Genomic DNA, 15,580 nt, shown 5'->3' on the forward strand with positions numbered 1-15,580 from the left:
ATTCCCAAGAGATCAAGAAAACACTATTGGAAGATCATTGTTACTAACCTACATGTCTTTTTTTTTTTTAACTAAACGTAAACGTTCACTTATTCGCCTTCACTTAAAGCATTTTAAACCCTTTAAAATAATGGATAAGCAGTTTCTCACATGCCCGTCAGACAAATTTTATGGATACTTTATCAGAATTAATTTCTAAAAAGATAAAATACTTGTGCCCAAAATAAGAATAAGCATTGAATGATTAATCATTTGACTATAACATCATTAACTACATGACTAAGGATTTAGTCACGTGGTTGAAGGATTTATTTTATTGGTTATCGATAAAATATACTTTTGTCGATGGTATTGAAAAAAAACTGTATAACGGTTGACTACGAGCCAAACCATAAACTTTCTGCTGTTACGTTATTGTATGCAGATTTTCAAGTTTTTCGAGTTTAAAGAAGGGAAAGTTTTGCACAACTCAATTGCGAAGCAATGACATATGTTCTGCTAACGCTTACTAGGTCCCATCTGATTCACTCACGTAAAAATTATATTTATAAATATTCAAATATGCTCGACTAGAACAAAATTCGTACCATTTGAAAGATATACCCGTACAGTATGTTATCCAGCAAAAATAAGGAAAATTTATATTTTCTACGATATTTTTGAAGTAACTTCAAATATACTGAATAAATTGCATTCAAATTTACGTGCCAACATCTAATGAAAAACAAATTTCCAATATTCTGATTGAAAACAGTAACTTGCTTATTTTGTTATAAAATTTTAAATTTTCATGGCGGGAAGTTCAAAATTATAGTACTTTAGTTAAAAATAATTATTACTTTCATTTACTTTGATTCGTAAAAAAATGGTTATCAATTAACGTCTAACATGAAAATAATTTTTCATTCAAAAGATTACTTATTTTTAGGTTCAGTCTACCGCGAGCTTTATTTCTAAACTCTATTTCAAATATATTACTTTAGAAAGAAATAAAACTCATTCTTTTTTAATCTGTCCATAAGAATAAAATTTTTTTTAATTAAAATGTGTTAGTAGACGTCAGTTTCATCTACATTTTTTTATATCATCAAGTTACTAATATAGAAGATTCTTCCAGAGCGTTCGATCAATCCAAGGTTTTCGCTTGCTTCTATTGTATTCAAGAAGACTTAAAGTACTGGGCTGTTCAAACTAGCTCTTTTGAATTTTAAAAGACTGAGGAAGGTAATGCTTTATGCAATGCAGTTTCCAGCATCTGGCAACACTATCCCCTTAATTTCATATATAATAAAGAGCTTTATTAAAGAGCTCTATAAGTATATTAGCTTCATAATATATACTGCCGTGCTTAGAAGAAAAGACAGTAACTTCACTTACTACTTTTCTATTTAGCTAATGTTAAATTAACATCAGTAAGATAGAAAAGCAGTGAGTGAACTTATTGCCTTTTTTCTAAATACGGCAGTATAGGTTATGGGTAACTATAAATCCATTACGCAACTTCCCTGATTCAGAAATCTAATTTGGAATGATTCAATCCATGCTAGAGTGTACACATATGTACAGTCAATTTTGTCAACTTTGAATTGTTTTTGATCGTGTTTGAATTATTCCGAATTAGATTTCTGAATCAGGGTTCATTCATTTATTTTTTATAACCTATTTTCAACTTCCCACTATGAAAATTAAAAATTTTCAAAAAAAGCCAAATTATTGGTTTCGGTCCAATTTTTTGAACGACTTTTCTGACTGCGTCTGGCTGCGTTTGTGTGCATGTGTGTGTAATCTGTTTTTGTCTTACGATATCTTCGGAACGAATTAACCGATTTGAACGTATCTTGCGACAATCGAAAGGGCTTACTAAAACTTAGATCTTGATAGATTTTCGAATCGATCGGTCGAGTAGTTTATAAGTTATATGAAAAATAAAAATTAAAAAGTTTCTTTAGGTTTCTGTTGCATGACTCATAAATAGCTCTACCGATTTGTTTCTCAATTTATTCAAATCTGAGCCTCAATAAGCTCTTTCGATTGCTGCAAAGCATGTGAGAATCGGTCGATTTGTTCCGAAGATATCGTTGGGCAAAAATCATTTTTTTTCAAAAATGCGAAATAGATGTGTTTTTAGTCCAATCGGTTTTTGACCTCGAAAAGCTCAAAAGTTTACCACTAATGTTTGCAAGTTCGCTGGGCTCGAAAACAGTGGGAAGATTTTGAGTTGGCCTACAATCGTTTTTCATATTTTTTACTCATAGCTGAAAATTATATTCTGATAGAATTGATATTTTTTGAGGTTAAGTGTAACTTCAAAGTTTTTTATCAACATTAATACTTAATAATTATACATAATATATAATGAGTTTTTTTGATAATCGCTGATAATGAAATTAATTTACTTTTATTCTTTGGAAAAAAAAATTATCAGTACATATATCGTATTTGTGAAATGTAATAAATATATATACTAAGTATTTATTGATAATTTTTTCGCGATAATGAAATGTCATTTAACTCGATTAATTAATTTAATTAATTTATTCGATTAGTTAATTTAATTAACTATCGGTTAATTAAAAAAATACAATTTATACAGATACGAAATAATAACTTATTAGTATTTTTAAATTTCACTGAGTTAACATACAAATGTTATAAAATTATCATTTAATTTTTAATTAATTAAATTATCATCATCTTGTACTAATTCAGAAGACACTAATAATTAAATATAAAACATTAATTATCATTAGAATATTAATTCTTTAATGATTACATTTATATTTATAGAGTTTACTGTATATTATATAGCGTAGAGTAATGGATAGTTTAAAAAATATATTTTTAATACTTTTAATAAATTATATGATTCTCAATAATTCCAACATTTGATAAAATTTAAATTTATAAAATTACATTTTAATTTTAATTAATTTTATATCAAAATATTGCCAAATTAGTATCTATTATTTTGTTTCGAGATTAATAATTATTTGTAACAATTTACTACACTCTGTATAACGATCAAAAAATAAACACGACGTGGTGTGATTAATCCTTTTAAGACGACGCTACATATAACTGACCAAAAAAATACTATATCGCTCGTAAATCAAATACATCTTTCTAATGAATAGAATCCATCATCGGTAAGAACAAAAAAATTTTTTTTGTTAGCTTCTTACACATTTGTAACACGCAGAATAAATCAATGAATTCACGACAATATGAAGTATAATGGGTACTGTAGATTTTAAAAAGTTATTGTCACTCTGAATAAGTTATTTACAAAACACATGAAACTAGACTGACTTTTTTTGTAAAAATATTTTTCAAGAACTTGGAAAAAGGAAAACAATGATGAAAAAAAAAAAAAAATAATAAATGCCTAAAGTTTTTGAATAGTTCTTCTCAATTTTTAACTTATAATTCAATTTTTTAAAGTGTCACTGCGTAAACAAAAATTATATCCATCATAAAATTTATATTCTTTCGTAACTTACTGCTGAACAGCCACTAAGTGTAAATGTCACTCCATCCTAAACAGAAAACAAAATAAAACGATACATTTATCATAAAATTATAAGTTTGTGAAAAACTTTTAACATAAAAAAAAAAAAATTTAATAAATATTCAAGTGACTTTCAATTTATTTTTTATTTTGCAAGTAAAAATTTAATTTTAATTATAACACTGAGATTTTAAATTCAAAAAGTTTTGACCACTTCTTACTTGAAATTTATTTTTAAACTTATTCATTTGATTATTTAAAAATAAAAAAAAAAATTTTGTTGTTAAACAAATGTAATTTAATCAAAATACGACATCCAATATCTGATAATTTTGACTTTTTGCTGGAGTTTAGCTTAAAAAAATTAATAAAAAATAAATTGCAGGTCAAATTCTTTGTTTCTATAACTCTTTCAAAAACATCCATGGGTTGCATGGGAATCCATAGGAATTAATATAGAAATTCATGTAAAAATCCATGCAGGAAATCATGGATTTCTGAATTCCTATATGGGAAATCCACACAGGAAACTGGGTACCTCGATTCCCATATAGAAACTTGGATATATTGATTGCTTTGTGGGAAATTTATATAGGAATCTGGGTTTCTATATAAGTAATTTTTATAGAATTCGGATTATCCGGATTTCTTTGTCTATTGATACGCGTATAAAAATAAAAGAACAGATTAATATTCCTATAGAAAACCATATAGGAAACCATTCGAAAACGCCATGTAAGAATCCACATAGGAATCTAGGTTGGATATTCATATGGATTTTTTTTAACGGGAAGTATTTAAGGTGAGACCCAGTACCCGATCAGAGAACGAGCACCCAATCACTTATATATTTGTATATCTATACTTACTAAATTTTACTAAATATTGATACACAAATGCATGGAGTAATCGAGTACTAGTTTCCCGATCTGGTACTAGGTCGACCTTGCCGAGGTTTAAAATAAATATTTAATTATCATCAATATTACAAATAAATAAACTCAATGCACTAATGGCCGATCGGGAAAAAAAGCTCCATGTTACAGCAGTACTTGATCAACACGTACTCTAGTACTCGATCAAGGAAAATACATACTTGATTTATAATGCCTATAAAAATATAAAAAATAAATAATGCATTTATTTAAATATGTTATATTGTTGTATCTATTATATGTTGTTGTTCAATTTTTATTGACCTGCCAATTTTTTTATATTTATTGTTCATGTAATAGTAAGAACTACTAGTATAAATATTTAATGTTTGAAAATAAATTTTTAACAGAGATAAAGAATGTGTACAGATCATTACACTCTGTATGTTATGTGTATTGACACGATGATCGAGTACTAGATCAATACGTCCAATAAATTTGATGTACACTAAATTAAGTGATTTTTATAAGTAAAAAGTATAATCAAACATTGTATCTTTTAGATAAATCAACAGATAATATTATTATTTTATTTGTAGTTCACTAGTACCATATACTGACTCTAAAAAAATAAAGTTACATAAAAAATGGAAAAAGATTCTCGGGGACCATTTTTACACCAAAAATTTTTTATAATGCAGTTGCTTTGGGTATTATTCATAACATACATTTACATTTTGCTCAACCTCTGAAAAATTAAGTCGCTTTTTGCAGCAATCACTGTCAACAATAGGTTTACGGTGTGGTGTGAATAATTTGATGTTAAAATTTTCAACACTGACGGTGTGAAAGTTATACGACGCACGGTGTTATGTTTTTGACTGTGAATTAGAACGTTAACACCACCGATGGTGTAGATGTATACGTTCTTTATATAAAACTCTCGATTATTTCGACACTAGGTATTTAATTTTTATTTCTAAATAATCTACATCAATAATAATAATAATGATACACTAGTGCTGAAAATATATTATTTGATCATTTTCACACCAAATTTTTTTTTTTACAGAGTATTAATAAAGATAAAACAATACTTACTCTAACTAATCCAGGAAGATCAGACCAAAACTCATAATTAGGAATCAATTCCAAGCCAACAGCCCCTCGGAAATATTTTAACGCAAGAGCTCCACTAGCAAAATAGATTCCAGAAAAAACAAGTAATAAAATAACTAAAACAGATCCAGTTGATAGTCCTCGTCTCATGTATACCAAACAATTACTCTCTGATATGAATATCAAATTCTGAAACGATAAATTATAACAGATTAGAAAATAAATTTCAAATAATATTACAAAAGTCATAATTCCCAGTACATTATTAATTATTAATTACATTTATAAATATATTCAGTAATAAACTTACATATTCTGAGTTAGTAGAATTGTGGTAGACTAATTCTGTTGGACAATTATGACAGCACTCTAATTTAATATTTGTCACATAATTAGAATGATGAAATATCAATCGCACATCATTTGTATTTATCAAAGAATATTTCCACGCTGATTCTTCAACTTTACCCAAGTTTACTGATTTGTTTAATCCATCTAGCAAACAAACCTACAAATCGAATGATACTTCGTAAGTAAAACAATACTTCTGTAGGATGACACTCTTATTCTTATGATTACATTTTGTTCTGAGTGTGAATGTAAATGACAGGTGGGAATTTTTTAAATTTTTGAATAAATAAATAAAATGTAGGGTAAGAGCACCAGTACCCAGCCCCTAAACAGTAGCCAGCCGGGCCTATACTTTAACATTGGATCAAAATATATATAGATATAATTTAACATGAGGTGGCTGGCTACTGGTACTCTAACATTAAGTAATTAATAAATTTAAAATTTATAAATTGTCTCATGTCTAATGAGCGTAAATGTAGCTGACAACTGTCAATTTAAAAATTTTGAAATAAGTCAATCAAATGTGAATCGAATGAAATTAAAAAAATGCACATTTATAGGATTTGAAAATCAGTATTTGCATTTTTTTTATTTTTATATTTTTAATTTTTTAATTAGTTTATTTATAATTTAAAATTTTTCTCATGTCTGCGCCATTCACACTCACACTAATTTTGTTTTTAAAGTAAAATTAATAATAAAATAAAATAATCACCGATGATAGATGACAGTCACTATCATTGGAGACTTTAAAAGTCAAATCAACGTCATTGCATGGTTGGAAAGTGATGTTATTATTTTTATTATGAAATGGCCTGTAAAAAAAATATACATACATATTTTCATATAAACCTAATAAGAAAATTTAAATATGTATAAATATTTAAATACGAACCCTTGATGCGCTAATGGTCTCAAATCATAACCTCTTTTGTCGTAACGCAAACAAGTACACGCTGTCGTTTCAAGACATTGTGATTTAATATGATTAATCATTAATATTATAATTACGCATATAATAAATAAATTTTTATTGTGCAATGACATTATCACATGTAAAATGTTATTGTTTTGATATATATAAGTCTAAACTAACGAAAGAAAATTTAAAACAAAATATTTTCTACATATATCACAACATGATCAATCAAAATCAAGACTATCACATAAATAAGAGGCAACTGTTAAGTCGATGTATATTTTTATACTCGTAAATATCTATATGACATATGTCACTACTCTCAATAAATCTTAGTTAATCTATTTTTGAAATACTCGACAAAATAAGTATCATTTCAAGTATAAAAAGTTCCCACTTGAATAAAAAAAAAAAAAAAAAAAAACTATAGTAGTGTGAGTGTCAAATATTGAAACAAAGAAAAATGATTTTATCAACAGTTTTTGAATGTGTCATACATATTATTATTTTTGTATAGAGTAGAAATAACGTTTTTGGCCATAAAAGGCCCAATTTTGGACACTGGAAAAATATCTGTGTAAATGTAGCAGACATACGACAATTTTAAAATTACATGTAAAAAAAATTAAATAATTTAAATAATAAAATTTTAAAAAATGCATGTACTGAGTTTTGAGCTGTCAAAATATGTATTTTTTTTTATTTTTACTTTAAAAACATCTTTATTTATTATTTGAAAGTTTTAAATATGTCCGATGTCTGCTAACTAATATGAACTGAAAGTTAGCAGACAATGAACAATTTTTGAATTTTTTTTCAACTAATTAATTACAAAAAAAAAATAAATAAATAAAAATATGCAAATGTAGAAAATTTAAAAATCTATAGCTGCAATTTTTTAAATAATTTATCGTTTTGAAAATAAATCCAAAAATTATTAGACGTTGGCTAACTTCAGTATGATGAACAATTTAAACAAAGTAATTTATAAAAGACGCAATGATATAATTAAGTTTGAAAATGTGTAAAAAAATACTTTTGTACCACTGTTACGATAAAAATTTTATTTTGTACTTTTGAATTAATTAAAATAAAGTATTTAATGCCCAAAAATGGAGCGTGGCCACAAATGTTACTTCTACTCTAGATAATATAAAAGTTTAAGGAGATGCTACATCTTAATTTTTATAATTAATAATCGAATGTAAATAAAACAAAAAAAAGCTTAAGTCAACAAGTAATACAATAAAATTTTTGTTCACTGGAAAGGAAAAATGTAAATAAAAATAAAACCTGTAATATTTTCAGGGAAATCGAACTTTAATTTAACAGAGAATTCAATAAAACGAAATGTAGATTTCAATTTTTTTTTGTTTTAAATATTTACTATTCATTACAAGTATCGGTGATATTTTATTGACAGTATAAACTGAGCAACAAATTACTTTATTCAATTTTCTATTTGATAATTCAAAATTTTTGCAGCCAAATTAAATTAGTGCCGTAGTGCGTGACCTGTTTTCCTTATCAATCAAGTATTGACATATTATTTTCAAGAATTTAATTTAAAAAAAACTAAAAGTATGCACGTGTAGAAAATTAAAAAAAAACTATCTATATGTGCAATCATTTGAAATACTTTTTTTTAATCGTCTTGCGTCTATGATGTTCATCATATAGGGTAGAGGTTCCATTTTTGGTCACTGCTCCATTTTTGGACATTTTATACTTTATTTCAATTAATGAAAAAGTGTAAAATAAATTTAGTATTTTAACAGCGGGTTAAAAGTGTCTTTTAACACATTTTAAAAATTTATTTTGTTATTGTATCTTTTACAAATTATTTTATTTAAATTTTTCGCGTCCAAAAGCTAGCCCGAGTGGCAAAAAACGGTACCTTTACCATAATTATTTTCAAATTATTTGAAATTTTAAATTTTAGACATGCATATTAAATAAATAAATATATAAATTGAATAATAAAAAATATGCAGCTTAGAATGAGGGAATACAAGGCGATATTTATGAGTTTCTATAAAGCTAAAGACTTATTCTCACTTAATGACTCAATATATGATGCCGATCCCTTCACAAATAATTCCAGTAAAATTCTTTCGCTGATTTAACTGTAGCTGATTCATAAATCCAAAGCATATACATAACATATAGCATATCGAAGTGTCTATTGACACCATCCACGGACAAATCCGTGACCGTAAGTGGAGACCCTGGAGACACGGAAAAAAAGTTTTTCTTTGTCCGTGACTACAATAAAAGAAACTGATAGATTTTCAACAGAGGAAAATTTCCGTGGATCTAATAATATCACTAGATTTCCGTGATTCTAAAAATCGTCAAATACCATAAACTGGTAGTAAATTAGAATCACGGATGCAGTTGTAGCTAACATTTTCGTACTCTTAGTTAGAATTATGGATACAAAATTAAAAAAATAATAGAATTTGATTATATTAATTGAAAATACATTGATGGTAGGTTAAAGCATGAATGTTAATTGTTGCCTATGGTACGTTTTAATTTATAATAAGTTAAGGTATACCTTTTCCTTTTTTAATCAGCATACACATTGCTTTCTTTTTATCAATGTACAGAATGTACAATCAGCTTTGAAACGTTATCAATAGATGTCTCTACAGCGTTTTTTTAAACTTCCCGGTAAGAAGCTTAAAAATCTTCGAAAAATAAAAATGTTATTATTTTCAGTTCGATTTTTAAAAATTAAGTATTCGTTAATTGTTTGCAAGATTCTCCGAAGTTATTCTGACGATTTTTGAAGATAACATTATGTATGTGAATATGCACGTAGGTGCGTATACCCTGCTTATAAAGTTATGTATCAATTAATAACTAAATGTAGTAATAGTAAGATCCTTCACATTCGAGTTCATCCAATACGTAGGGAAACTGGAGAAAAATGAGACACCGTTTTATTTTTTGTAAAATAAAAGTTTTTAAATAAATTTTGTTACCCATAGGTTCAAAACTCCAATTGAAAATCAATCAGAGTTTGATCTTTAATCTTATATTATATGATAGAACTATTTTTAATTAAAGATTTTAAAATCTATTACGCAATCAGTTATTACACTGTAAAAATTTTTTAGTGTGAAACTGGTCTCCGAGAACTTTATACGGTCTGCTTGGTGTGAATTGACGGTGTAGAATTTTCGTGGTGTAAAGTATCAAACGGTTTATTTTTAGCACGATATATAAGTATTTTGTTTGACACCATTCCGTGTTATTAGCTCAAATATTGTCTGATAATACAATCTGTAATTGAAAATTTTCAAATAATATATAGGTTGCAGCACAAGTATATTAATATCATTATTGATTTAGACTATTTTAAAATATAAATTTAATACATCTAGTTTCGAAGTAATCGAGAGTTCTAAATAAAAAACTTATACACTTACACTACACTGTGATGTGAATAACTTAGAGTTAAAATTTTCAACACCGCCGATGTGAAAGTTACACGACGCACGGTGTTAAATTTTGAATCTTGTAAATTAGACCGTTCAAATCACAAATGGTGTAAATGTATAATTTTATTTAAAACTCTCGACTACTTCGACACTAGGTATTTCCCAGGTGAAAATATTTGGCCGAAATCACACCGAAACTATAAAATTTTATTGAAAGAGACTGAAATTCGGCCGACAGATGAATCGGCCTCTTGTCGGCTTATTTTCGGCCAGAATATATTTGCTTTTCAATAAAATTACCCGTGAAAAATGAATTATACATGGCCATGTATGAATGCTCCATGCATGGCCATGTATGAAAATTGGCCAGACATGGCCATATATGACCATATATGACCATACGTGGCTATGTATGGTTATACATGGCTTGATACGGCCATATATGACTTGATATGACTATGTATAGAAATTTTAACTAAATTTAAAAAGAAAATTAAAATTTTTTTTTTTTTAATTATTTTAGCGACGCAGAGATTATCAGATATGCGAATAATTGAATTCCTAATCGAAATGGAAATTTTTAATGCAGAGAAAAAACGATAGACTTATTAATGACCGCACCCGCTTTAATAGGATTCGAACCCGGGATCTTCCGTACGAGAGACCGACGCTTTGATGACTAGGCTATGCGACCGACAGTTACAACAAAGTTTAGTTGTGCTAAGTAAGGTTCAAAGAATATAATCACTTTCGAAAAAGCAAAATATAATCATCAATATGCTGTTAGTGATATAAAAAAAAATTCCTATTTTTTTAACACTACAACATCCTGTTTATAAGTAATTGTAATAGTCGAAAAATTAATCATACATGGCCATGCATGACCATACATGGAGCATATATGAACCATACAAGGCCTTGTATGGCCAAACATGGTCTTGTATGACTGCATATGGCCATGCATGACTATTAAAAAAGTTTGTATGCCCGTGTATGGCCATATATGCTCCATGCATGGCTATATATGCTCCATGTATGAGCCATATACGGCCATGCATGGCCATGTATGATTCATTTTTCACGGGTATCGCAAGCAAAAATCTTTGGCCCAAAATAGACCGAAATTTTGCCGACAGTCGAATTGGCCTGCTTTCGGCTATAGTATTTTTTACTAAATAAAATTATAGTACTTGAAAAAAATTTCATGCAACTCAAAATAGAATATACAAAATTTTCAAGTTGTGGTACTTAAAAATGTATTTCAAAATTGTGACAAAAATAATGTTTTCAATTCATAAAATGTTTTAGTAACTCATTAAGTTATAATTTTATACAAGACATAATGAACGCATTCAATTATTTAATAGCTAGAATGAAATAACTTTTATGGGAATAGTTTATATTTTGGTACAATATGAAATTTTCTTTCATGGTATCATTGATGTAAGTTATATGACAATTCGTGGCTGAGTGAAAATATGTTAATAAGCAAAAATGAAAAATCGATTTCTTTAACTTTATACAAGCAATATTTCTCATTATTAAGTAGGGTCTATAGCAATTTTTATCCAAGCTTTTCTCTCAAACAAAACTTTTAAACGCAAAAAGAAGAACGAGGCTCGATGCATTGCTCTATAATCTAGCAACATACGTTTTCATTTTTCAAAAATATGCTTTTGTTTAAGAGAAAAACGTGGACAAAGTTTCCATTTACTGCGCAAGTGCAACAGAGATAGTACCGTTTGTCGATTTGAGTGTGACAGAGAAAAAAGTTCAGACCCCTCTTAACAGATTATATCATTAAACAGTTATTTCCTATGAATACATGTAAAAGGAGCTCGTAATTATTCCGTAGTCAATATAAACGACTAAATATTCCCTAAGAAAAAAATTTATCAAAAAAATATATATTAAAATATAAAAAAAATATAAGCGGCTGAGGCAACTATTCGGCACGCGCGTGGCTCGGGCGATCACCGAAGTTGAGTAGCATCGAGCAGAATCACTACTTGGCTGGGTGACCGTTTAGCCACGCGTCGGGTTCGAACGAAGGTCTCTGATCGTTAGGCGCGGGATGAAAATCCAGTGATCGGTAAAATAAGAATTTTATCAATCACTGGAGCTTCACCCAAACCGAAACTGTACTGGCTAGGTTTTCTCTGTGGTTCTCCTAGCCACTGCACCTCCATTGCACAAGGGAAATTGCAGGGCATCACCGTTATGATGCAGTACAGTATAAGCATAAGTCGGGCCACAGTACAAAAATTAAAGAGAATAAGAGCGTAGGGCGTATGTAAAGGGGGAAAAAGAGCTTAGGGCGTTAGAAGGTAAACATTGTAAAAAACTGCAGAAGTTGTACAATTAAAGGACTCTATAAAAATATAAAAACAATATATTGAAAATACATAAAAAATATATGAATGCAAATAAAATATGTATAAAAAATATATTTTAAATAACTAACTTTTGGCCGATTTTCGTATATATTTTATATATTTTCAGTATATTAAAAAAATATATTTTTAATCCAACCAGGAACCTAGGTAAAAAAAACAATAAAAAATTATATAAAAAATATATTTTTTATATAAACTTTTTATATTTATTTTTCTATGTTGTTGATTAACTTAAAAATTTATTTTTTATATAATTTTTTTATATCTTTGCAATTCTATTTTTTATAGATTTAAAATATATGGCTAATATATTTTTTTATATTACCATACCTATATTTTTTTTATATTTTTAGACATGTATTTTTTGTATATTCTAAGGTATATTTTTAATATATTTGAAGTATATAAAATATATACAAAAATCGGCCGAAAGTTAGCTATTTAAAATATATATTTTTTTTATATTTTAAAATATATTTTTTTTATAAATTTTCTTTATGGGGGATAAAAGACCTAACTTAACTATGTATTAGTAATTTTTTTTATAATTAATATGTTCTTCAACTCCTCTTCGGAATGAAATTCACTCCGGGGGATTAAAGAAATGGAAAATCATTCACTCCACGGTCACTCTGTATTCATTCCGCGTTTACTCCGCAAATTTTTTTACAATGGAAGCATAGTAGTTTATCATATAGGAAAAACGAGTTACATATGACCATATATAGAGACTATATACTTTTAAAACAATTTTATCCATAACTATACAACCAAAATTATATACATCACAATTATTACTTACATACCAGATTTTATAGCACCCGAAAAAAAAAGAAATTTTTTTGTTATTACTAATAATAGATTTTCAATTATATTTTGCTCTTTTAAAAGAGATGTATTCTTTCAATCTCATATAGCATAAGTAAACTTAGTAGTCACTGTTGGTAGCGTAGCCTAGTATTTCTACTTATAATTAACATGTAATGACTGAATAAAATAAACTTTATTTAAAAAATAAAAGTAGCGTAGCCTAGTTGTTAATGCGTTGGTCTTTCGTTCGTCAGATACCGGGTTCGAATCCCACAAAAGCGTGTGCGGTTAGTTGATAATTCTAGCGTTTTTTTTCGAAATAAAACATTTTTACTAGACTAGAAATTAAATTAACCACATATCTGATGATTGTCGTATAAACAAAATGATTGAACAAAAAAAAAAAAAAAAAAAAAAAAATAGTATAGAAATCGAATGAGTCTTTTTTCTTTAATCTAGTTGAAATTTCTTTACATAGCTATCTATATATTGGAAACTTATATATATGGCCAAATATAATCCACTTTTCCCGGACAATTAAATACTTATTTGATGACTACAATTATTTCTATTCTATGCAATCAAATTGAATAATAATAATAATGTTAATAATAGTTTAAATCCTCGTCTATAACGTTAGCCATTATTAAGCTTCATCGTCGGCCTTTTTTCGGCCTAACGAGTTTCGACCTCGTATTAACTACCTAGGCCTTTTTTCGGCCAATTTTCGGCCGAGGAAAAAAATTATTTTTTTTTTCAGTTTGAAAGATTTCCGAAAATTGTTAAACACCTACAAATAGTCATTGATACTGCAGAAAGAGCTGCCAAATTGACAGAAGAATATATTAATACTTTAGCAAAGAACGAAGATCGAAACCTTATGCTACCCGGGTCAAAAATAAAACTTGATTTAGACTTGGTTTACCCAATGAAAATTTGGAGCTGTTTTTCACAAAACAAACTCAATTTTTTTTTGAGAAATTTTGTAATTAACTCAACACGTCACTCACATTATTCTTCAGTTATCTGAATTTTTGACAGTAATTTTTTTAATAACATAGTTAAAATTGAAAATTTTTCGCAATAAACAATTTACTTCCACAGAAATAATGATAATTATGCGGTCAAAGTAAAAAAATCAAAAATTAACTATAAGTTTATCTTTAACTTTGAATACCTTTTAAACCAATAAATTTATTGAAAATCCATAAGAGACCTTTTTTGTAGAGTGTTCAATTTCCTACAAATTATGTATCTCTGATATCCGTAGATTAACTAGCTTAGGAGAAAAAAAATTAAATGTATAACGCGCCGAAACCCCATGTTATTTAAATGGGAAATGTATTGTCTTTGAGGCACGGTTTAATATGAATATTATAGGGCTTATATGGGTCTGATAATTTTTTTTAGGCCATAAACAAAAAATTTAGGAGGCGTCGCTAAAAAAAAAATCAGTTTGGTATATAACGGACACCCTAATTTCCATGTTAGGGTGCTTTGTTTCCGGCGAAAGTTTGTTTTCCGCGGCTCATCAAGCAAAATATTGTTCTTTGTGCTAAAACAAAAATTCCTGCCTAGTTTGAGTTCTTAATTTCAGTCCTAACTACTTTCCATTTAATTTCAAAGATTTCCTATTAAAAATACACGTAAATTAAATTAATTTTTTTTTAACTGTCTAATACTCAGTTGCATTTAATGATATCAAAGCAACATTTGTCGCAATTTGTAGGGAACTTAGTGTTCTTCAAAAGTGCCTACAGTAACTTAACAGTTATTCAAGCTGTTTCACTTGTATCCGTTGCGGAAATCATTTTTCCTATGAAATAGACCTTTATCGGTTTGCAAACCGTAAACCAATGAAAGTACACTATAAGTGGCTCCGGGAATTTTATAGAAAAGTTTAATCCCTTCAAAAAAAAGTTCTGAGTCAAGTCGCTAAATTCCATAGTTTCTGAGTTATACAGTAATTTCAATTTCGCTATCACTTGGTGAGCTCCCTCAACGAAATTGAAAACATTGAAGTAATTTTTGTCCTGCCAGAGTTGATATAACTTCGATAAGAATACAGTCTGTTATTCAAAGTAGTAATAAGCTTTGATTAGATATTCCGATCATCAAGAACAATAAATATCGATTATTTTCTGATTGAA

The 15,580-nt window shown here is 27.8% G+C and overlaps 1 protein-coding gene across 1 annotated transcript; it reads right to left on the reverse strand.

Annotated features, from left to right (window-relative positions):
• Nucleotides 1-2,782: 2,782 nt before the first annotated feature.
• Nucleotides 2,783-7,211, reverse strand: LOC103575971 (uncharacterized). Its single transcript, XM_008555982.3, has 5 exons — nucleotides 6,752-7,211; nucleotides 6,572-6,671; nucleotides 5,813-6,010; nucleotides 5,485-5,691; nucleotides 2,783-3,536 (listed from the first exon to the last, which is right to left on the reverse strand). Exons 1-5 carry the CDS (start codon nucleotides 6,901-6,903, stop codon nucleotides 3,480-3,482), a joined length of 714 nt encoding a protein of 237 aa, XP_008554204.1. The 5' UTR covers nucleotides 6,904-7,211; the 3' UTR covers nucleotides 2,783-3,479.
• Nucleotides 7,212-15,580: the final 8,369 nt, after the last annotated feature.

Source organism: Microplitis demolitor, chromosome 5 (assembly GCF_026212275.2).
Source record: "Microplitis demolitor isolate Queensland-Clemson2020A chromosome 5, iyMicDemo2.1a, whole genome shotgun sequence".
Taxonomy (NCBI): Eukaryota; Metazoa; Arthropoda; class Insecta; order Hymenoptera; family Braconidae; genus Microplitis; species Microplitis demolitor.